Source organism: Amphiprion ocellaris, chromosome 8, assembly GCF_022539595.1.
Source record: "Amphiprion ocellaris isolate individual 3 ecotype Okinawa chromosome 8, ASM2253959v1, whole genome shotgun sequence".
Classification (NCBI taxonomy): domain Eukaryota; kingdom Metazoa; phylum Chordata; class Actinopteri; family Pomacentridae; genus Amphiprion; species Amphiprion ocellaris.
In genome coordinates, this window is record NC_072773.1 from 11,451,515 (window position 1) to 11,477,108 (window position 25,594).

Below are 25,594 nucleotides of genomic sequence, written 5' to 3' on the forward strand. Positions count from 1 at the left end.
TAGTTGTGTCGGATTTGTTTTTCTTTCACACTCATTAACTTAAGAGAAAAATTTGGACAAAAGCATTGAAGTCCAACCTACAGACAGAATATCTCCAAGAAACTGAAAATGTGTCTCATCTGAATATAGAGAAAAGATGAAGAAAGAACAGCCAATTATCTGTCTGAGCCTCAACTGTGATTAGCTATAATAATTCACTTTTGTGAGAGCCACGGGTGCAGGGGAGCAGTGAGAGAAAAGATGGGGGCAGGAAAATAGAGAGAGGAGAATGATACAGTGTCAGTCTGCTTTCATGTTTGTCAAAGGTGTGTGTTTTCTTTGGTTACTTCAGCACAGCTCTGAATGGTGTTTACAAAGTGGATAGGAAAGGACAAAAGGCTGTGCATGGTTAGTATGATCACATCTGTCCTCAAAATCCTTCAGCAGAGTGGTGAGCTAATTTGCAGTCTAGTTAATACTCCAGTGCAACAACGTCTAGTTGCTTTGCTCCAAGATGAAAATCTATAACATGACAGTGAAAGGTGACAATATCACACTGGATAGTCACACTGAGTTACAGTAGTGGTGTGTTTTAGTGGTCTATAGGTATATGGTTTTAGAACATAATATAAAAGCAGAATGATCCATACATCAATATTAGATTAGAAGTGTCTGCAAGCAACAGGAAACCAGCAACTAAACAGGGACTGGAGCTACTTTTCACACCTGTGTTTCTGAACAGATTTGGATATGGCACCATCCTTAAAAGTGAAGTTCCAAGAGAAGTACACTTCTCTAGGAACTTCACTTCTCTAGTATACTTCCTAGAGAAATATACTTCTCTAGGAATTTCACTTGTATCAAACAGCTGCTAACATTCACTCAGAATATTTTTTGTAATGTACTAACTTGACAAGGTTTGACAGTATAATTGCCTGCATGTACTGAGATGATGATTTTATATTTGATGTATGAATAACTGAAATGCTCTATTTTCAGTAGCACTCACCTCTCAGACCAGCAGAATTTAAATAGTGCAGTCCTACTCCAAACATGTCACATACTGCCACTCTGTCACATTTGAGTACATATAATTTTCAACACGCAGGTTAGTTCCATACCTAAAAAAAAATCCATGATCAAAAACAGACATAAGTCCACAGTCAAATGTTTTCTGCTGGTGTCGTCACTGTCACTCCTTTTCAGGTGACAAGAAGTGTGTATATAATTTGTATAAAGCCCTTTGAACCCAAACCAAGATCTTGCCCTTGTCACAGATCAGGGCAGAGACTCAAGTGCAGGACGACAAACACACAGCAGACAGGAATTTCAAACAATGATCTTTTTACACACTGATATTTACAATAATTCACAAGAAGGTCAAAGGGAAAAACAGAGCTGATGTAACAGAGTACACGCCAGGCTGACTTCTCCCAAGGGAAAAAACTGTAGGACAGCAGAAAATTTATTAACTACTATTTACTAACCAGAGGTACTATGAAAACAGAAGCAGGACAGAAGACTAAGATACAGCTTATCACACTACTAAACAGATTCGATCTCACGAAAGCAGAATGCACCGATCAGGCATAACATTACAACCACCTTCATAATATTCTGTTGGTCTCCTTTATTTTGCTAAAACTCCTCTGACCCAGTAGGGCATGGATACAGGACCTCTGGACGTGTCTTGTGGCACCAGGATGGTGGCAGTGAATTCTGTGGGTCCTGTGGGTTGCAGGGTGGGACCTACCTAGATCAGGCTTATCCTGGTACACCCCACAGATGCTCAAGAAGATTTGGATCTGGGGAATGTAGAACCCAGATGAACAACTTAGGTCTGTTGTGTTCCCCGGGTCACTACTGAGCATTTTTTGTCCTGCTGAGGGTGGCAACTGGCATCACGGACTGCTGTTGCCATGGGGGGTTGGTGGGTTGCTTGACCTACAATGTTTCGGTGGGTGGTACATGTCAAACATTCACATGAATGCCAGGACTCGAGGTTTCCCAGCAGAACACTGCATTATAACAAGATGATCGATGTTATCCACTTCACCTGTCAGTGGTCATAATGTTGTGGCTGATTGGTGTATATGCACAAGGCTGGGCTAACCAGGACTTGGTAATACAAAGTTAGGAAAGTCAGAAGAGCAAGAATAGGAATGTACATATGGCACACAACACAATTAATACAACACTACATGGTTCAAAATGGAGCAATAACTAAACACTCAACAGTATACACAAGCACAATGGTAATCTAAAGACCCGAGAGAGAGAAAGCAGGGCTAAACGTAGCTGACAACCAGATGGGAAGCCTGCCAGTGGTCACACATTTCACGCTCTTTTCGCCTCGGATTTCATTATCTGCATGTTATTGTTTTCAAAATTGATTTCACTATGAGAAGCATCAACTTCCAGCATTGCTTAGAAATTGGATCATGCAGTATGCAGCCCTCCTAGTTTATTTATTTCTTTATTTTTGTCTTTTTTGTGTATTCGGTTATTGAAAATGCTTGCCTCTGTACCTGCAAATGTTTCACCAAAAACAAAACTCCCATGATTGAATTTCTCAATATGACTGTGATTGGTTTAAAGAAATAGAAACAAATGTGTTTTTATCCACTGTATGAGAATTATATGAGGATACAGCCAGACCATTCTGTTCTGCAGAATGGTTCAAAGAGCTCCTTCAAGGATAATTCCAGTTTTTTAATGCTGTATGCCACGGGGCCTTTTCTAGTACTACCATTTGGGGCATGACTTTCCAACCTTTTTACATTCAATACATTGCAGCTTTGACTAAGGGCTCTCCTAAGAGAGAGAATACTAAGGTTAAATTCGAGACTAGCCTAAAGAGTTATAGTCTACTGACATGAATGGAAACCACTGTTTGGTTGACTCAAACTTATTGCACACTTTAGGGCAGAGGCTGTTTTGAACTGTGGGTTTCAAAAGCTCATAATTGTCAGTACATCTATGAGTAAATTGCAAACAGGAAATGCTTGTAGTGAATTCAGCATATGCTTGACAGGAAAACATTTCATTTCCAACTAATCACAAATGGACACTTGTTCACAACCCCTTGGTGTCAATTTTAGATGCTCCTCTCAGTGTCATTTGAAAAAAAAAAATAGAGGTTAATTTATGGCCTACAGTTCTTCAACTTCCTCCCACAGTCCAAAGATATGCTGAGGTTAATAAGTAGTACAAAATTGTCTGTAGGTGTGAATGTGAGTGTGATTGTTTGTTTCTACATGTAGCCCTGTGATAGACTGGTGACCTGTCCAGCATGTCCCCTGCCTTCACCCTCAGTCAGCTGGGATAGACTCCACCCCCCCATGACCCTAATGAGGATTAAGTGGTTTATAGATAATGGATGGATGGATGGATGGATGGATGGACGGATGGATGGATGTTGGTCCATCTTTGCTGACTGTAGCCCAACAGTGTCAGACTTTAAACCCCTGCTTTAGAACATGATTTAGGGGGAAATACACAGCTTGTAGTTAAACATACAAAACAAACCATATGCCACCACAGGAGCTAATACATATTCAACAGATACTCACTGAGAAGTGTGGTTTAGGAGGAAAAACACACCAGCAGGGATTCAGTGTGCTAACCAGTACACAGCAGTGTTTCAGGCTTTTGTATTCATGCCCACTGGGTATGAATCTGGATAGACACATTCAAAAATGTTCTGTGTCACAGAGTCCAGATCAGTGAATTAAACTGTTTCCTCAGTGGATAAGATCCTGCAAATTATAATGAAAGGCCAGACAATGAGCTCTGATCGATGTTTATCATAGGAGCTTCCAGTTAATGACAGTTTTGTGTAAATATTGTCACACTTGAGGAATGATGAGATGTTATCATGAATAAACAAAGACTTCCTTACAAGCTAATCAGACAGAGATGGATTTATATTTGCTGACATAAAACGGTCGTCCAATGTGTTTATTTCCTGTGTGATGCTGCTTAGATTTCATCGGCCAAGTCCTCCAGTATTCTCTTTATCTGGAGGAGGAAATAGAGAAAGGGAGAGAGGGGAGGAAGAGAAGGAAAGAAAGAGACTGCTATGAATCCATGAGTAGCCATTTTGCCTCTTACAGCTTGCATAATTTTCAAAAACCCATACAGAGATGTGGTCTTGTTTGAAAAATCAAAACACAATTGGATGAGACAAATGCCCACAGAGAAATATAACATGATCATACAGAGTACTGATATAACATTGACAATTACACTGATCAGGCATAACATTATGACCACTGACAGATGAAGTGAATAACACTGATCATCTCTTCATCATGGCTCCTGTTAGTGGGTTGAATATATTAGTGAGCAAGAGAACATTTTGTCCTCAAAGTTGATGTGTTAGAAGAAGTAAAAATGGGCAAGTGTAAGGATTTGAGCGAGTTTGACAAGGGTCAGATTGTGATGGCTAAATGACTGGGTCAGAGCATCTCCAAAATTGCAGCTCTTGTAGGGTGTTCCTGATCTGCAGTGGTCAGTATCTATCAAAAATGGGAAGGAATGGAGGGAACAGTAGTGTAACAGTGACAGGGTCATGGGTGGCCAAGGCTCATTGATGTACGTGGGGAGGGAAGGCAGGACTGTGTGGTCCGATCCAACAGAGGAGCTACTGTTGCTCAAACTGCTGAAGAAGTTAATGCTGGTTCTGATAGAAAGGTGTCAGAATACACAGTGCATCACAGTTTGTTGTGTATGGGGCTGCATAGCTGAAGACCAGTTATGGTGTCCATGGTAACATCGCCCAAATGGCAACAATGGGCATGTGAGCATCAGAACTGGACCACGGAGGTAATTGAAGAAGGTGGCCTGGTCTGATGAATCCCATTTTCATCACGTGGATGGTCAAGTGCGTCGCTTACCTGGGGAACACATGGCACCAGGATGCACTACTGCTGGAAACCTTGAGTCTTGCCATCCATGCGGATGTTACTTTGACATATACCACCTACCTACGCATTGTTGCAGACCATGTACATCCTTTCATGGAAACGGTTTTCCCTGATGGCTGTGGCCTCTTTCAGCAGGATAATACACCATACCACAAAGCAAAAATGATTCAGGAATGGTTTCAGGAGAACAACAACAAATTTGAAGTTTTGACATGGCCTCCAAATTCCCCAGGGATGTGCTGGACAAACAAGTCCGATCCATGGAGGCCCCACCTCGCAACTTCCAGGACTTAAAGGATCTGCTGCTAACACCTTGGTTCCAGATATCACAGCACACCTTCAGGAGTCTAGCAGAGTCCATGCTTCTACGGGTCAGGGCTGCTTTGGCAAATAGGGGACTACCACAAGATTAGGCAGGTGGTCATAATGTTATGCCTAATGAGTGTATATTTGTGATTATAAATTCCCTCATGACATGCAAACACTCACTACCTCTGGCCATGTGATGAGGCCAAGTAGCCTTCCTCTGTCTGCTACAAACAAGGTCTGGGCTCCAACTAGAGTCAGTATACTGACAGCCTGAAAGAACACAGTGAAAAAGAGATCTTAAGTCACTGATTTTAAATTAGAAGTTCACTACTCTTTGGGAAAGAGAAGATGAATGCTAATCTCATGTCATTAAATCTGCAATAACTTTTTCTTTTTGTTGTTGGTCACTTGAGGGCAGCAGGAATAAGGTGTAAACACATATTTTTTCATTGATATTTCTGCCCATCTATGTTATGGAGCATTTTAAGTGTAAGATTAATCTTCACTCTCTTTTAGATCTGTTTTTGATCTCTACCAACTCCTGAGGGAATTACAATGCTCTTTTTCTGCTAAATGCTACACTATAGTTACCTCTGTCTGCTATTTAGTGGTAAGTAATATGAAGGTGGATTTTCATTGATGAGAACAGAGGGGTCTACTACAGAGTGTTGAGTGTAAGCCAGAGATTTCAGAGTCATGAAGATGGCTCTCCTTTAATTTCTCTTGATCACCATGGCAGGTGTTGCTGTATAGCTAACCTGCTCCAGAGGAGGTTCTGTTCAGAGTCTGGGTTATTTGGCTGGAACCACTCTTTTTCTCTGAGCTATACAGATTCTCAGGTAAGGGACCGCATTATATCTGCCAACTTGAGTGACCATATGTTTGTAATCTCACTAGACAAATTGTGCTTTTACAGTAGGAAAACTGTATGCATCACATTGCATGCATTCAGTTCGTGAGACAGGAAATGCATAAAGTAAAAGAGAGAGTTAAAAAGTAATTTCCACATCTCTTGTTAGTATGGGACAGTGTCAGACCTTAAGGCACTTTTTGAGTCTCAAGTTTAAAATACAAAAGCTCTAATGTGCAGTTGTCACGTTTGAAATCAGCATCCACATTGAGAGTGCACTGAGTTGGAAAGGATAGTGTCCATGGCACAGGTTTAGGAGCTTGGCCACTGCAGCTTTGACTAGTTGTACTATGGCTCATTCTGTATCTCCTGTTTACTGTTGTATCTGTTTCCACTGACTATTAGTTGGAAAATGATCTTCCTGAATCCTTTTCTTTTGTGAGGTCTCACAGTCAAAGTTTTCATATCCTCTGAGAATCCTTTTCTATGTGGAACCATGACACACATGCAGATAGATACAGCCTATAGGTCCAAAACTGAGGGCGTTCTGGGGTGAACTGACAACGTGTTAAACTATTTCGTTAAATGTATCCATGCTGTATACATTTCTCAAAATCTCCCTACCTCCTGAACAGTGTTGTGAGGTGATAACAGGACAGAAGTTGGGTGAATGCAGCAGACCTCATCCAGATGTTTCTCCAGACCCTGCACAGAACAGCACAAACATGTTGAGTTGATGTCATAGGCATGTGTGTCACACAGCAGTCAGTATTAGCTGTTTCTATTCCCCTGAAAAACCAATTCAATACTTTTTATAGTTTATCTTTGACCATTGTCGCAGTCCTATCTTTTTTAAAAGCCGTTTTTGATAAGCAGCTCTGTTTTCATCGAGCATTTTTCAGTGAATAGATTATGCTTTGAAATGGACGTGAGCTGTCACAAAATGAGCTTCTGCATCGGCAGCAGTCCTCTCTGTAAATCTTGTTCCCATCCTCGTTTTGTCACTGTTTTACATTCAGTCAGTGTCAAACGGATTGTAAAGACATGACCTGCTTTTTAAACTAGCTCCCTCTGCAGCTACCTGTCTATCTACACAAAGCCTTTACCTCAGCCTTACAGTGACGTAGGAACATCAGCAGCTCTGGCGGCAGAACAAATCCCAGCAAAACCTGCGACTCTTTAACAGAAGAGAGGAGAGCAAATCAATTTTCCCTGCCACAGTTGGTGCTACAGTTTAAAGTGTGCGCAGCTCTCTAGTGGCTTTGAGTCGTCTGTTCCAAACATAAGAATTCATCCATGTGATTGCTGCTCAAAGGCTCAGGTGGCCAATCGACTGTTTTCTCACAATTGTCAGCCCCTCAGTGAGACACTTTCACACTATGGCATTACTACAATCTTTGGGACAGTGACATTTTTTCCTATTATCTGGATATTAGTTTTCTCTTTTCCTTTCTTTGGCTCTATGTGGTGTCATTACTGTGCTTCACCAACATGTGTATGATATTTGCTTGAAGATTATACTGACTTTGTACCAATGTTCCATATCCTCAAGAGTATTTTATCTTTTTTTGTGAGAAGATTTAGACGAAACAGTTGTTTGCCCACCATGTGACTCCACCACAGGGATTTGTGTGTCAGTGCTGCTATTGACAGCATGCTGAACCTCCACTGGCCCTGCTGCTTTTTGAAGCTGGACTGATTTCACTCCCAAAACCTGTCCAAGTGGTGTGGAGGGAATCCTGCAAAACAGATGAACCGTGTCACACCTGGAACTGAAGCAGCTGGAGTTCAATGAAATCATAACCTATGAAATCATGTCATGCAGTGTGCTAATACGGGAATTATTTAATTTCACAGCAATTTAACATTCAAAGAAATTTCAAATGTATTCTGATGTTGTAAGGATTCACAAAATGACATGTGATACTGGTAATAATTGCTGTTTGTTCCTAGAAACAAACATGAGCTAACAGAAGTAGCCCTGCAGTCCTCAGACTGTGTGTTGTATAATGCTGGCTGGAGGAACAGACAGTCTTTGCTGTCAGGGCAGGGAAGGGCTTCACACCAACATAAAACTTTTTGTTATTCCAAAAACATTGTCAAGTGGATTCAAATCGTATGTCTGACAGACAGCAAGAGGATTCATGAGGTGTCTAAATTTGGATACACAACCTGAAATCCTGTGCAGGTAAAAAGTAGTAAGATCCTCTGTTGGGCCAAGGAAGCATTGAGAAATGATTTTTTGTCAACTCGTGTTCATTTCTAGTGAATTTATGTCTTGATTACAGTTCTTAAAGAACTCTTGTCACATTTTATTACAAAACCTTCTCTACATTCAAATACATTTAACAGGCAGGGATGTTAGGCCTGGGCCTCTGTGGCCCCAAATGTTTTATAAATAGGCCCAGGTCTTTTTTTTTTTTTTTTTTTTAATATTTGTTTCCAAAAGTAAGAATAACAACAAAAAGTTTTTGTCATTACGATTATGCTTTAGTGTCCATAATATAATATAATAGGGTTGAAATAAGGTTTCACTGTTTGCAAAGTCTGGTCTGTTTCCTAAAGTCTAATTATCTTTCTATCATGTCATGTTTTATTACCAAGAGTATCACAACAGAATATTTGCAAAAGTGACATTATGTTACTATTATGATAAGAATACTAAGAATAATAAGAATAATAAATATTCTTATTAGGTATTGTGTTATGGGATTTGATGAGGAATTGTGTCTCCTCACCAGCAGCTGCATTTCATCACCTGGATAATTTAAAGGCTGAGTCACCCAAATTCCTATTTAATACATTCATGAAAATATTTATATATAAATTTATTTAAATATTTATATATAAATTTATATAATATTTATATTTCCTTCACAATATGTTTTTGCTGTCAATCATCAATAGAAAAGATCAATTCCAAGACACACAGTTAGAGAACCATTGGTCTAAAAATCCTGGACTCATTATATATTGATAAATACTATTTAATGTGGAACAACGACTGAACATAGAAAGGAAGTGGGATAAACTTACTTTGCCTTTACCGAGACACACTCTATATACATTTTAATGATTTGAATTATCATGCAAACTCTAAAAACTCCTGGGCTACGCCTTCAATGTATAAAGATCCCAAAAACACCTCTGCATTTACGGAAGCCATGTAACCTTCAGCCAATATAGTAATAAGCCAGTTCTATATTTATAACTTTAATCAGTAAATCACAACATTTTTTTCCTTTAATTTGTCACTCAACTGTAACTTCACATTTGCACCTGGTAATGGAAAAAATATATATAGTCAGTGAATCTTCCAGCAGATGCACTGTCTGGAAAAGCAGGTTCCTCACAGACTTTTATCTACTGAGCTTCTTGTCCATATATATACATAAATATTCTTGCTGCCTGCACATGCCTCCCTCTGAGCACAAACAGGGATTAATAGATTAGTGGCTAACTACAGTTGATTCGATTCTTGATCAATACCTGAGCCATTACTTGACAGCCTGCTGAGATTCACAAAATCTGTCTTTCCACCTGCAATGTTGCTGTGAGTGAGCAGTGAAAAGGTTTAATCATCCATTTCTAAGTTACATATTGAAATTGTCAATTATGACATGTCATTTAGTGACTTACAGTTAGTCTTAGAGTTGTACTGATATAAAATGAAGGGTTTTGGAGGAAACTTCTGATCAGTTCCCTGCACTAAATTAAAAATCAAGGGATCATACAGTTGTCAGAATCCAAAACATGTCTAACAAAGTTAATTGCATCTATCTGTCAGCTGATGAAATAATTCTCTCTGAATGCCTCTCAATGCTTAGAACTGCCATTAGCGTACAAAAAAAAATAAAATACCATAAAATTTATGTCATGTGTTCCCCATAAACTGGTGTTTAAGAATTTTCATGCTCTAAATACAATTAGCTATTAGCTAACACACAGTCTGCTGTTTTGGGTTTTGGTTTTTTTTTTGGGGTACGATGTGCTAAAAGTAAAAGATGATATAGATATAGCAAATGCTATTAGACTTAAGAATAGAGTTAAAACACGTGTGAAATATATTACTAAAGTTTGGACACATCTTCTTATTCAATGGTTTTTAATTTAATTATTTTGTACATTGTAGATTAATACTGAAGACATCAAAACTATAAAAGAATACATATGGAATTATGTTGTAAACAAAAAAAAGTGCTCGTTTTCAGTATTAACGTACAATGTAGAAAATAATACAAATAAATAAAAAGCACTGAATAAGAAGATGTGTCCAAACTTTTGACTGGTAGTGTACATAATGATGAACATTCTAGTAAAGACTGGTGTTGTGATGGTATGGTGTGTGTGTCTGCGGAGGACACACACACACACACAACTAATACATAAAGTAAAATGTATTTTTGGCGTGAAGACAAATCATATGCTTTTTAGAAAATGAAATTTGGAGTACTCAAAACATAATGGTGTAAACTTAAGGTAATATAACTCTTAAAAAATTGTATAAGAAACATAACAGTATATAATGGTGTTACAAGCATAAACGCTGTCACAAAATAATAGGGATGTGTGTACAGGAGACTAGGGCAGAATCTGAATGTGTCTGGGCGTGTTCTCTGTAAAACATGACCTAAAAGATAACCTAATGCACATGTCCTCTGTGTGACCTAACGGTGAAATATGATAACCTCAAGGCAAGATCTGACCAATGCATTTATAAAAGTATACTGGTGTCAAACCTGTGTCTCTAAAAATATGCACTATAGGCGTGGAAAAAGTGACCAGCTCTCACAGCATAAAAGATGATGCACAACTCAGTATCTTCGATTTTTCCTGTGGTGTTATCACTGTTATGAGCTACTCCTGGATTTTCTGTCAATAATAAATCCTGCTGCCCCTGACTGCTAACTTCTCATGGTGATTTTCTTTAAGCTCTTTAGAGAAGCTTTTTGGACATTTGAACGTGGTCAAGTCTTAGACTCTGGCCCATGATTTAGGACTTAGTTTCCACATCACTGTTGGCACACACACTGGTTCAGTATCTTTCTTATCTCCAAAGTTTGGTTTGTTTTTACTTACCGAGGATTTGCCTTCCTCAGAGAGGGCAGGTGTGGGAGCCTCTTGCTGATGGAGATTGCATCATAGAAAGATGGGCGGTGACCGGAGCGTGCCAGGGCATTGGCCAGCAGAGTGGCGAGGAGGATGGGTACAGCATGACTGAACTGGCCAGTCAACTCCACAGCCAGGAGAACTGGGGACAATGTGTGTGTCACAGCTCCAGAGAAAGCTGCTGCACCTACAAAGCAGAAACTATGCTTAACATATAAACATTGTTTTCACTGTGGGTAATATTTTTGATCAGTATCAGTTTATCAGTGATTTATCAAAGTTTATCAAACACATTATACATAAACCCATCAGCCACAACATTGAAACAGGTGAAGTGAATAGACTGATTATCTTGTTAAATGAGATGCTGTTAGAAACTCCCTGTGTTGTGTTGACCTGGCCTCTAAACTTCCAGTATATAAATCTGATCAAGCATGTGAGAGTCCTACCCTGTAACCCCCTCTGGTCAGTGTTCTAGTGACACCCCCAGAGCTCCTGCATCCATTCACCTATAGGTCAAAGCTGTTTTGGAAGCACCAGGGGGACCTACACAATATTTGGTGTGTGGTTTTAATGTAACATCTGATTGGTGTATGTATTACTTTTCACTTTTTTCTTTTTTTTTGACAAGATGTTTTATCTACAGCACTGCTAAATCACATGCAACATTTTTGCAAACATATTTGACAGGTTTGTAGGGTTTTACATGTTGATTTGAAGCACACAATTCTTGCAGTTTTCTGAAATAAGTTTATGTGAAAAGATTTATATAGTTTGTTAAATGATATGAGCTAAAGGCAGATTTGATGTGAAATTGAAAGTACCTCATCAAAACCACTACAACATTCACAACATGTTAAAATACCTGAAAGAGGGATATTAACACGGCAGATATATAGTCAGGTCCAAAAATATTTGGACATTGACACAATTTTCAGCATTTCGACTTTGTACACCACCACAATGGATTTGAAATGAAACAATCAAGATGTGCTTTAAGTGCAGACTTTCAGCTTCAATTTGAGGGCATTTACATCCAACTCAGGTGAACAGTGGAGGAATTATAGCATATTTTATATGTGTCCTCCATCTTTTTAAGGGACCAAAAGTAATTGGACAAACTAACATAATCATAAATCAAATTGTCACTTTTAATATTTGGTTGTAAATCCTTTGCAGTCAATGACAGCCTGAAGTCTGGAATCCATAGACATCAGCAGAGGGTTTGGTCCCTGGTGATGCTCTGCCAGGCCTCTACTGCTGCTGTCTTCAGTTTCTGATTGTTCTTGGGGCATTTTCCCTTCAGTTTTGTCTTCAACAAGTGAAATGCATGCTCAACTGGATTCAGGTCAGATGATTTGGTCACTGCAGAACATTTCATTTCTTTGCCTTAAAAAAGCTCTTTGGTTGCTTTCACAGTATGCTTCAGGTCATTGTCCATCTGCACCATGAAGCAGCGTCCAATGACTTCTGAAGCATTTAGCCGAGTATGAGCAGATAATATTGCCCGAAACACTTCAGAATTCATCCTGCTGCTTTTTTCAGTAGTCACATCATCAATAAATAAACCAGTTTCATTGGCAGTCATACATGCACACACCATCATACTACCACCACCATGCTTCACTGATGAGGTGGTCTTTGGATGTTGAGCAGTTCCTTCCCTTCTCCTGACTCTTCTCTTCCCATCAGTCTGGTACAAGCTGATCTTTGCCTCATCTGTCCATAGGATGTTGTTCCAGAACTGCACAGGCACTTTTAGATGTTTTTTTTTTTTTTTGAGAAACTCTAATCTGGCCCTCCTGTTTTTGAGGCTCACCAATGGTTTACACCTTGTGGTGAAATCTCTGCATTCACTCTGGTGAAGTCTTCTCTTAACTGTTGACTGTGGCATTGGTATGTCTACCTCTTGGAGAGTGTTCTTGATCTGGCCAACTTTGTGAAGGGTTTTTTCTTGACCAGGGAAAGGATTCTTCTGTCATCCACCGAATTTGTTTTCTGTGGTCTTCTGGGTCTTTTGGCATTGCTGATCTCACCAGCACATTCTTTCTTTTTAAGAATGCACCAAACAGTTGATTTGGCCACACCTAATGTTTTTGTAGTTTTTCAGTCTAATGATGGCTTCCTTGATGATAGTGATGCTCTTTGGACTTCATATTGAGAGTTGACCTCACCAGGTGGAGGACACATAAAATGTGTTGTAATTCCTACACTGTTCACCTGATCTGGATGTAAATACCCTCAAATTAAAGCTGAAAGTCTGCACTTAAAACACATCTTGATTGTTTCATTTCAAATCCATTGTGGTGGTGTACAGAGCGCAAACACTGAAAACTGTGTCAATGTCCAAATATTTATGGATCTGTCTGTAGCTGCCTGTCATCACTATGCCAAGAGTTTCTGATCAAATTTTGTTACCAGCGAGTGCATAGCCTCCAGGGTTTATAGAAGCCCACTGCTGGCCTGATGTCCCTCCAGTAGAAGATACATAAGCTACTCCTTCTCCAAGCAAACGGCCAATAGCTGCCCCTGAAAAAGAAAAAGCACATTGTTTAGTCTGCCATATCAGGAAAACACTTGCTGAGTTTTTATGTGAAGAGAGAATGCAATGAGACAGACTTCTGACATTTAAATTTATGGTTGAGCCATTTCAATATTCTGCAAAAAATCTGTCTCTTTACTGACCGTAGACAAACACTGGCATGAAGTATCCAGCAGGCAGAGGAAGAGTGCAGGCGAGGACCAGCATCCACATCTCAGAATGAAAAACAGACACACTCACTGCCAAATCTTTAAAGCTCGACTAACATCTGCACCACAGCAGATGACTCACCGCTGGTCTGTGCACAGGGAAGTCTTTGCAATGCTCTCGCTTTTATATGAATAAGTATTGAATCATGCACATTTGCGTTTCAGATTTTACAGGTGGTAATAGGAGAAAACCTCATAGTAAATGGATCCTTCTCTGGTTTCTCTCAGAGCTTCATGCATTAGAGGAGCTTTACTTGAATGGGTATCAGAAACTGTCCTCAATGCAGAAATGATCACATTTTAAGCTGTTTTTGCTACAACACAAAATCGGTTTTCTGTTTGCTTCGAACACAAATGAGAAAAAGGGATATGTGGATCACCACTAACTCGGCCATTACTGTGCTGGCTGCTGGGATTTCAAGCTGTTTAATGTCAAACAATTGTTTCTTACACCTGCAGCGTTGCTATGAGTGAGCCTCAAGTATTGCAAGACATTCCTTTTGTTCTCTTACGCCACTGTGAAAATGTCAATTATTGTATGTCAATTATGGGTCACTTTAATCTGACCCAGCAGAACAAGAGGAGTGGTGCTCAGAGCCCTCCATGTTCTTGTAATTCCTGTTTGTGATCAGTTATATGATATACTAAAAGTATGAAAGATTATATAATTATGGCAAATGCTATCAAACTGAAGAATAGAGTTAAGACGTGTGTATGAACTACATAATAATCAAGGTTCTACTAATCACCTATGTTTTGATGATATTGTGTGTATGTCTGTGGAGAACAGACAAATCATGCTTTGCAGACAAATGAAATGTGGAGTGCTCAAAACGTAACAATGTAAATTTAAGGCATCATAACCATTCAAATATGTTAGAAACATAACAACACATAATGGTATACTATGCATGAAATCTCACAAAATAATAGGGCAAAGTCGGAACATGTCTGGGCATGTTTTCTGTAAAACATGACCTAATGATAACTTAATGTGCATGGCCTCTGTAGGGTGTGATCTAATGGTGAAATGTAATAGCCTGATTTAGAAAAGCAGAATGACGTCAAAACTGTCTCTCTAAAAATGCGCACTATAGGGGTGGAAAAATGACCAACTATCACTGCATAAAAGATGATGCACAGCTCAGTATCTTCAGTTTTTCCTGTGATGTTATCACTGCTAGGAACTACTCTTGGACTGGAAAGAAATAAAAGATTTTGTAATTGACCTTTACACTTTTTGCACCTTCATAAGCAGAAAGAAAGCCAAAGAGAGGTAGACAGGAATCCCTGATGAGCTCCATCCCAGCGAAGGCTCAACTTGCAGAGAGGCATTGCGGAATTGGGAGTTCCATTGCCCATTATCCAGCAGGGAAGTGAGGAGCTGCTTCATGGTGTACTGATTAACAGATTAGTGACATTTGGATTACTGTATGAACAAAATTTAAGCAGGTTTGTTTTCAAAAAAAGCTTTAGGTGTAAGGTTCATGTTCTTCTGTGTGTTGATATTGTGAACAAATCTCATAAAAAGACCAGAAGTAACAGTTCTTCTTTCAAAAGTTACTGACTTCCATACACTTAGCCTCAAGTTCATCTGCTTCTACTTAAGACATAAATCTTTAAAAACAGGTCTTTTCATGAAGAACAGTAAGAATTCTCTCCAGCCCTATCCTGCAACACGGTCTATGATACCTGCACCAAGAATCTGGGAATGTCGTGTCTCTTCCAAATTCACTAGCTAATCATTTCACACACGGACCAACATTACACAGAAACTGAATGTGCATTGTAATGGGTTTATCATATTATTAATCTCTGTTAACTGGATTAAAACATCTTACTTAGTTGAGAAACAACATTTGTGTCTCATTAATCATGTACGGACACAAAAAAGTTACAGATTGGGTCTTTAAATGCTGCTGATTCCCACCTTAGAAGCCATGTATTGACCAGCAGAATATGGAAACGTCAGCGATGCCAGGAAGAAGACCACCATACCTGAGTACAGACCCTTCCTACACAGAGGTTTTTACACATATCAGCATTTAGATCTTTCCAACTGAAACTGAAACAGGTCTCATTCAGTTTGATGTTGTGTGCAACCTCAGAATAAACCTCAGCACCAGACTTAAATCCAGTTCAAATGTCTCTGGCCTGGTCATTTTGCTATCTACTGAATGCTATCAGAGGAAATTGTGAAATGAGAAACATTTTAAAACATACAGCTATATCACAGATAACTGGGGATTCTTAGTCCATTGACATGTAGCTGAAAATGACCCTGCAACGACTCATCACCATCATAAACTGGCATGAAAAGCTCTCACTCTGTTGTCAACATCTTGATGAACACTCTGTTTGTTTTGGTAAAACGCAAAATCAGTCGATGGCAGAAGAGGTAGCAGCAGCTCACAGCCCCACACAGCAGCCTGTTTCCAGACAGTGACACAATCCACAGTGAGAGATGACAAGCAGCAACAGTTAATCAGAAGTCATTAGACCAGGAAATGATTATGTGAAAAACTCTGAATGGTAATCATAACAGAAGGAAAACACAACAGAACTGTTTTTCATTGCTACTGATATGAATATGAATACCAAATGTGTGTTTTATTTCTAAGACAGTGGCAAATAGAGGATTTGTTTAACTATGCAGATGATGTCAAATTAAACGTACCCCAGGAAGGCAAACAGCAGAATCTCGAACGGGTAGAAAGGTACAGCAGTGGGGAAATTAGTTTTGAACAATGCCTGAAGCGTCTCTGAGGGCACAAAACAAATTGGAGTCATCACTCCAGTCTCTCCCAGAGCCTTTCAAAATCTAATATTCCCTAACACTACTGCATTGAAGCTTTGTTGAAATTTACAATCTGTCAACTCAAATGTTTCTGCTAATTTAGCTGGAAGTGATGTCCCTGGTCGTTACGAAGGCAGATAATTAGACAGCTGTCAACATAATTTACAAGGGAGAAGACAAAAAGCAATTCAGTAATAATTATAAAGAGTATTACCGTACAAAGTAAGACCCTTGTGAGAAAAAAGGTGCTTAAACCTAATTCAATTTAAAAAAGTAGAACTATAGGATGCTCACTGCCAAACAAACAAAACGGTATGTACAGAATTAAACATAATGTTCGACTTTTTACAAATTGTTGATTGTCATCTGTTGATGTCAGCACACCTGCTATATCATCAAAAACACGTGGTCACCAGAACATTACAAGAGTATGTGATTGTTGAGCATTTCACTGTGCATCAATGTTGCTACAACAACTTCCACTCACTTGGGAGGGCTTTATATAGGACTTCGTAACCTGGGGAACCATACTTTAATCACCATTTCTCAATGAACCTTGCTTTGTGCAGGAGGATATGGTTATGGTTTGAAGGATTACTCCAAACCGCTGGAAGTTGAAGTTGTCTAAAATGTTGTATGCTGTAGCATTAAGATTTTCCTTCACTGTTTGCTGCCAGGTGTCCTTTAGTTAAAAACAGACCAGAAGTACTCAAAAAGTTGTGGAATGGGGTGTGCATGTATTCTTGGACACATAATTTACAAGAAGATGACACATAAATCAACATTTCAACAATCAAATTCTAAATCTTAGATTGATGGATGTTTTGCTAAGTTTTCTACAGGTCAAGGTGTCAGTGACTCTAAAGTGACCTTCTCCTTGTTGACCATGACGGTGCGACTGCTGTACATGGCATCCATTACCTCCATCTCCACTCCACACTGAGAGCAGGCGGAAGGTCAACGCCCCACAGGCAGCTGAGAAGAAGCATGGGCAGTAATGTCTGAGAGCAAAGTGAGAACTCATCACCTCCACACTGAACAGCACACCTACAGGAGGAGAGACAAAGGAATAACAGAGTGAGTGTGCTAAAGACTCTTTATAAGGGTAGAAATTCTGAGACATCTGTAGCAAGTAGTTTATCTCCCTGCATGTGGGACATTAAAAATGTGAATTTATTATGCTATCGGACAAGCAGTTTAGTGTTTTATGCCAGTTATGGCAATTGGAATTAAAAAAATGGTATGAGAAGATCAAAATACTTTGTGAAGAGATGATCAAATGAGGAAGAGGTGAGAGAGAAAAGGCTGAACATGTAGACATGATGGGAGAACAGAGATGTGGGGAGGATAAATGGCAAGAGCAAAGTTTGCAAAGGAAAAATCAAAGACAGAAACGTGTTAACAAGTGAGAGGAGAACAGATATGGTGTGAAAAGCTATATAAAAGTTGTGACTTCCTTATGCTGAACCTTTATTGGCTCTCTCACCACTAATGGGAGCTCCAAAGCAGCTGGCTACGCCGACTGCAGCAGCTACAACCAACATTTCATCATCTGCTTTCGCCTAGAAGACACATATGCTGTCATGTGCTGCTTCTTTCAACACCTTTACATGAAGAATTCATTTTTCCAGCCCTTTCACAAGTCTGTTTGTCCAGTTCCAAACAAAAATCGTCTCTTTTGTAAAACAATATTTAAGTCTGTTACCTTTGAGTTGTGTCCCAGTCACATTATTGGGCAGAATAAGGCCATCAAGTGCATTTTCTCTTACCCAATGAAATATTTTCTTTCTTTCTTTTTGGCCATTTGGGGCCAGAGAACAACATCTGATACACTGTCACATAAGAAAATAGAGTTTCCAGGCAACCTTACAAAGGATAAAGGATGAATTAATGGTTTTGTTGGCCTTATTAAGTCATGCTCATATGATAAGAAAGTCTAGGGTGGCTTGGGCATCTCATTAAGATGTGATGTCACTGCAGGGATTACATATCTCGTCTGGCCTTGAAATGTCTTGAGATTCTCTATGAGGAGCTGGAAAATGAAACTAGGAAAAGGGATATGTGGAATGCTTGGCTTTGCCTCAGCAAAAATAATGCATGGATGGGCCTGCATGTTTTTGCTTCAGTCATAGCCTATGGCCAACATTAACACCCATCAGCTATAACATTATGACCACTGACAGGTGATGTGAATAACATCGATCATTTTGTTATAATGCAACATTTTGCTGGGAAACCTTGAGTCCTGACATTCATGTGGATGTTTGACATGTACCACCCACTTAAGCATTGCAGGTCAAGCAACCTCCAGCCCCCCAACAGCAGTCATTGATGCCGGTTTCCACCCTCAGCAGGACAACGCACCCCAACACACCACAAAAAACTGTTCAGGAGTGGCCCGGGAACACGACAAAGCTAAAATGTTCTCCCAGGTTCCCCACTCCCCAGATCCAAATCTTATTGAGCATCTGTGGGATGTACCAGGATAAGCCTGATCGAGGTAGGTCCCACCCTGCAACCCAAAGAATTCACTGCCACCATCCTGGTGCCACAGGACATCTCCAGAGGGCCTGTGTGCATGCCCCACTGGGTCAGAGGAGTTTAGCAGCATAAAAGAGACCAACACAATATCAGGCAGGTGGTCATAATGTTATGCCTGCTCAGTGTATGTCAGCAGTGAATAAAATATTACTGTAGGAGCCAAGAAGCAGCATGTGGATTCTACTAATTTATACCAGACTATATTGTGTTTTAGCACCCAATAAAAAGTTTGTGTATAGTGTGAGTGTCCAGTGCATGCAAATTTGACACCAAAGTGTGATGAAGTGGGAGTGAGGCAGGGTATGAATATCTGAATCCTTAGCTGGTAGATGTTTCACTATGTCCACCAACTGATTGTCAACTTTGTCTGTTGGTGGTTTGGCAATGGGGGCAGGTTGTGTACAGTGACTTTATCAGAGCTTTTGTTGCTAACAGGTTGAAGATAATGATCTTTACAGGTGGGAAAACCAAAACACTGGCCTAAATCAGACATATATTATTTATAATCATCCATCCATTGTATATCGTTAAATATGGCCATTTTATCCACTGTAAAATAAATATATTGGTAGGCATGGATTTATTTGTGACAACAAAAAAGGGGATAAGACATTTGTAGAAATAGAAACTTGGATAAATCATTCTATTTTTGAATTGTGTCACTGTGGTTTACCATCTTATTGGCTTGTATAAGAGTGCAGAGCTTGCTCAGGTAGGCTCCCAGCATGGTGGAAAGATGTACAAATGGACCCTGATGTACAGAAATATAGAAAACCCATGATAAAGCAGATAACAGACAACTAGCTGCATAGATATTATGTATAGCTGCATATTTTTTGTGACAAAGATATACTGAGTTGTGTCTCACCACTTTACCCAGAAAAGCAGTGCTGCCGGCTGCAAGGGTACAGATAAGGCCCAAGAACTTGGTAAACATATTAGTGAGAGATAAGTAATGTGGCATTTCAATGCCAGCCATCATGGTTCTCACCTCTGGTATCCCTGAGCCTGAGAGGAAAGAAAGCAACAGGACAAGATTTTTGAAAGACCCAGAGGTGCTATAGCAATCAACAAGCAATTCTAAGTTAACATATACTCATTTTTTAAGAATAATTAAATTGCTGGTAAGAGGAGGGTGGGGACATCTGTGGGATTTTGAAACAATCACCATAAAATAGGCTGCTGAAAATGAAACATAATTCAATTTGGAAATGTGTGTGGTAAAGCTGTGATATCTACACAACATGTTTTTTGGCTTAGAGTGATTAATTACGCAATTAATTTATATGAATCAAACTTATTCTTCATATTAGGGTTCATCTGAAATCTTTCTTTTCCTTCTTTTAAAGTAAGAGAGCAGAGTCACCAGTGGGCTACGAAGCAGTGTCTCCAGTTAAACAGTCGCTGGGAACAGACAAGGAGACAGACAGGATACATGGGGAAAAAAAGAAAAAGACGTGTCTTCTCCTGCACTGTCTGCAATATCAGCATACACCAGTGGATCCCAGAAATATATTATCTTTTAAAAGATTTCTGTGAGACTGATCAAATCAAAGTTGACTTTTTCATACTGTACATATCTTATCAACACTCACTAAATCTTAAAGATAATATCACACTTGACTTTTCTCAATACGGTTTATTTAGATGTTTCCAAAAGAAACTGAGAAGACGCGTACATATCATTCTCTGCTATCCTACTGTATAATCTTTTTTAAGAATATACTGAGGAAAATAACCCTTAAAGTGCTTTTAAATCACAATGTGGCCTTTCAAAATCATGCTGGACAGCTAGCTTATCTGATGTTCTTTGTTCAGGTGGTAGCCTATCAGTGTAAACTTCTATAAGAATGAGCACAGTGGAAAAAGAGAACAACAAAAACTGTTAAGTGCAAAACAGGGTTGTTAAGAGCCTGTCCACTTGTTACATCTACATCTGGATTGCCTATCTGTCTAACCATGCACCTGCTTTCCTGCACATACTCTGCCTTTGATTCTTTTTTTCAGATTCCATAACTGTGACTTCTGAACCAATTCTTCAATCTTTTGTGCGTAACTGTTGCTGGACAGACCTGTGGAGAAGGGACAGATGTTGTGGGAGAACGATGATGCGAAACAACAGAGGCATGCTGGATAAAGAGTCCAGCAGAAAAACTGCAGCAGAATGTTGCCCTCCAGCTTCATATAAAGCCACTGGTGAGCTACAAGTAACAGAAGCATTAGTTACCATTTGTGTTTTTGCTTTCACAGATTGCATGTTGTAAATGTGTGTGTTAAAGTCTGTCTACCTGTGAGTAGCTTTGTTACACTGAGGTCCATGAGGAAGCTGAGGATGGCAGTCGAAATGCCTAGAATAGCGTAGCCATACCACTCCATGCCACACACTGTTCCCAGGCATAACCTCAGCCTCAGCAGCCACTCTGGAAATACAAAAAAAATGGAATAAAAAATGTATCTGAGACACATGTTGAGTGTGTCAGAGTAAAATCCAAATCATGTAGAATGTTAGTGAGAACACAGAGAGCGTTTTCTTGTGTAAAAGGAGGTTTTCAAAGTTATGCTAAATGATAGAACTGTTGCAGTAAGACAATAACCAAGAGGACAGTTCAAACAGTGTTCATTTGCAGGACATCGCATCAGATACAATACAATGTCTCAATGAAGATGTTATAATGCACCTGACTAACCCAGGCCAGGCTCTCTGACGACACCTTTCCACTGTAGAAGCTTTGTGAAACACATCATAACATGAAGCCATTCTCTGCTTTTGTTTCCATTGTTCCCTATTAGCTTTGTGGAATTCCTGGAACTGTTCAGGAGGTGATACTTAAAGCAAGTTTAACGTCTTTGCATGGGTTATTGTTGATTGTGGTTTATCACTTCCCAGTAGCTATAAAAAACAGACAAGCAATGACCATTTTACTATTGCATCTGTTCTGACCATAAAAAACAATACCTCAGAAAGTGACCATGGGAAAATGTTTGCTGGACCAACAAAGCTATTCAGGTCCTCATTAATTGTATTTGAGAATAGGAGGCCATTCTGAGGAAGCTGGAATCAATTGAAATATAACAGTGTACCAGAATGTTTCTTAGTGACCATGAAAAGATAAAATCACAATAGTATGAGAACTACTTCAGCTACTGGTTTCTGTCCTTTTTACTGGTAGCATAACTACTAAAGAGAACCGGCCTTCTCTTTTTGGTTCTTGAAGATTTTTCACCTCGCATCCAAAGATTCCCAGATATATATCATACCCCTCAAAACAAATAATGGTCCATTAACAACACAAAACTCATATGCCTCAAGGTGAATGCTCCTGTTTTTTTCTGTGTCTTGGTACAGACAAGTTCAGTAAGGAACACACACACAGAAGCGTAGACATACTGTGTTTCTCTCTAAGAAAGTTTTAAGGATTTTCTCCAAACATAAGATCCTGGTACATTTCAGATCCAGAAACAGACCAAGACAAAACAAATGGTTTACTCCAAGGATTCAACAGCCAAACACAAACTGAACAGCATGGTATATGTACTCCATTCCAGTGAGGCATGCACAGATATATATGTATATATATATATATATATATATATATATATATATATATATATATATATATATACGGGAGACTAAACAACAGCTCCACAAGTACATCACACAATCCAGGAGAGCTAGCTAATCAGGACAAAACTTAGCAGTCCTCTTGCTTCTGAAGGATAGTAATGTGAAAGAACTGGAGAAGCCATTTACACTAAACTAGAGAAGCTATCTCAAAACAGAACAAACAGTCTGCCACAGTACTTATCAGGTACCTATAATGCAGTCTTGAAGTCCCCCCCGGATTACTCAGTAACATCTTCAATCATTCCCCACCTGGTCATTACACAACCATTTACACCTAAATGCATGAGGGTCTTGAGTCTGAATGAGCAACGTAGGATTCCCCACAAGACAGACCTGAAGAGAGCTTTGGAATAAGAAGTGAAATATCCCAGTGGCCTTTTACTGTAGCACTTAGAATTACGATGATCTGGATGACTGAGAATCTACACGGGCAGAGGGACATAACTAGTATTGCAGTTGCTTTTTCATTTATGGATATCTGTAGTCTCGTTTGTGAAATACAGTTAAACAAAAAGAGGAAACCAAACTTTACAAAGGTCTGAAAGGTGAAGATCAAACGAAGTCCCAGGGTTATTAAGATCTTGCAGTGGAGAAAGGTTTCAAGGATCTGTGTTTGAAATGTGCTCAGATGCAAATACAAAAAACAGCCTTGACCAAATGGAAAGCAACTGACAGTACTACATAATATGAAACTGAAATTATAGCATATGTGCATAGAGTGCAAATTACAACATCAACACATTAAAGTTAAGCATGAGCTCTGAATATTAATGAAACATAAAATCTAATTATCACTCAGTATTAAGGAAAATAACAACAGCCTGCCATGCAGTAAGTCTTAATGTAAAAAATACATATTTAAATAGCATGAGATATAATCTTATCATCACAGTCTAGAATATTGAGTGTGCTGCCCTTGAACTCAACAATAATCTATGCCTTCTCAGATTAAGGTCAAACACAACTCAGGTTTTTGTGTTAGATCACATGCATGATGAAGACTGCCTCCCAAGTAGCTGCTCTCTGATGGATTGATTGGGTCACTATTCTGGTGATCACTTCACTCTGACCTTTGACAATTGCATGCGGTCGTCTGCAGGGTTTCCATGGATGAGACAGGAGACAGTTCTTGTTATGGGATGTTTCTGGCCGATTGTCTTGCTCCTGGCTGTTGTTCTCTCCATCTGTTTCACTCCCAAGAGACTCATCCCAGCTATTCATTTTGCCTTGAAATATTTGCATTATAGTATTACTAAAACAGTCTCAAATAAACAGCCTTAATGAAGATTAAATACATATATGTGTATATAGACAGGGACACTTACCTTTGAGTTGCACTTCTAGTGTTATATCTGTTCATATGGTCATATGTCTAAGTGTGGTGTAAATGCGTTGCTACCTGGTTGTTAAGTGCCCTCTGTTACGGTATTAGCATAGAGGTGATGGAGCAGTCATGGTTGAAAGGGCAGCTATAATGTTAACTCTTTGGAGGAACACTGGTAGATTTCCTTTATGTGCGTGAACTGTTACAATGCAGTTGAGCGAAAAACATTTTCCTTCTACTCAGCTTATTCATACATTTTTGGAGATATTATCAGCAATACTGCAAAAAGTAATCCGTCTTATAATACCTGTTCCATAAATGTTATAATGCAACGTTCTGCTGGAAAACCTTGAGTTCTGACATTCATGTGGATGTTTGACATGCATCCCCCCCCCACACACACACACACACACACACACACACACACACATTGCAACAGCAGTCCTTGATGACAGTTACCATCCTCAGCAGGACAACGCACTACAACACACCACAAAAACTGTTCAGGAGTGGCCCAAGTAACACGACAGAGTTAAGGTGTTCACCCGGGGTCCGCACTCCCCAGATCCAAATCTTAATGAGCATCTGTAGGATGTGCCAGGATAAGCCTGATCTAGGTAGGTCCCACCCTGAAACCCACAGAATTCACTGCCACCATCCCGTTGATGCCACAGGACATCCTCAGAGGTCCTGTGGTCTTGCCCCACTGGATCAGAGGAGTTTTAGCAGCATAAAGGAGACCAACACAGCAGCATAAAGGGGACCAGTGTTTTTAGGTATATTACGTAACTATATAGCACATTTTGCTCTTCATTTGTTTGTTTTTTTACATACTGTTTACTTCATGACACCTGTCTGCCTAATGATTTCTGTATTTTGCCTGTCTTTTATTGGTCTTGAGAGGAATGCTATTTCATTCCATTAGATACCTTGCGTGTAGAGTTGGGATGACAACAAAGAAAGCTGACTTGACATGGCTTAAAGTGACTAGCTGGACAGTTAAACATTAAGATGAAACTCACAGTAAAGGTGAGGAGAACTGCAGATGTGACTGATGATTTTTTGCAGGGTCATTACTGACCCTATCACATTGCTGCATTGTTTTCACATCATGAAACACTGATTTTAGCTACTAAACATACATTGTGGAGTTTTCTTTGTCACCACACACATTATGGTTTTATGATCTGCAATCTTTGTTACTTTGGTTCATGGTGTCTTCTTCATCCTTGCTTCTGTAGGCATGTTGCGACTTTTCTTGGCCCCACCTGCTGATCAGTGGAATAGCACAATACAGCAGGAACCCACTGCCGAAACCTTGAACTCCAAATTCAAGTAACAAAGCACAGATGCTCGAAACAAACCATCAATAATGGCACGG

At 39.5% G+C, this 25,594-nt stretch overlaps 1 protein-coding gene across 1 annotated transcript; it reads right to left on the bottom strand.

Moving 5' to 3' along the window:
- Positions 1-3,765: 3,765 nt before the first annotated feature.
- clcnk (chloride channel K) lies at positions 3,766-24,302 on the bottom strand. The gene is made up of 20 exons (XM_035945559.2): positions 24,215-24,302; positions 23,960-24,115; positions 21,553-21,684; positions 21,337-21,465; positions 20,133-20,272; positions 19,938-20,015; positions 18,210-18,285; positions 17,645-17,770; positions 16,604-16,688; positions 16,254-16,355; positions 15,857-15,941; positions 15,173-15,325; positions 13,861-13,930; positions 13,594-13,704; positions 11,146-11,362; positions 7,672-7,805; positions 7,173-7,243; positions 6,691-6,771; positions 5,400-5,486; positions 3,766-3,999 (listed from the first exon to the last, which is right to left on the bottom strand). The coding sequence occupies exons 2-20, from the start codon at positions 24,108-24,110 to the stop codon at positions 3,961-3,963; spliced, it is 2,067 nt and encodes a 688-aa protein (XP_035801452.2). The 5' UTR covers positions 24,111-24,115; positions 24,215-24,302; the 3' UTR covers positions 3,766-3,960.
- Positions 24,303-25,594: the final 1,292 nt, after the last annotated feature.

Bases quoted from the DNA above. Each gene is read 5' to 3' on its own strand.
- clcnk (XM_035945559.2), bottom strand. From the start codon at position 24,110: ATGAATAGCTGGGATGAGTCTCTTGGGAGTGAAACAGATGGAGAGAAC. The intron at 21,466-21,552 runs GTAGACAGACTT...TGTTACTTGTAG, and splicing joins TGTAACAAAGCTACTCACAG to CTCACCAGTGGCTTTATATG. The intron at 16,356-16,603 runs GTACGTTTAATT...GTCTGGAAACAG, and splicing joins CTGCTGTTTGCCTTCCTGGG to GCTGCTGTGTGGGGCTGTGA.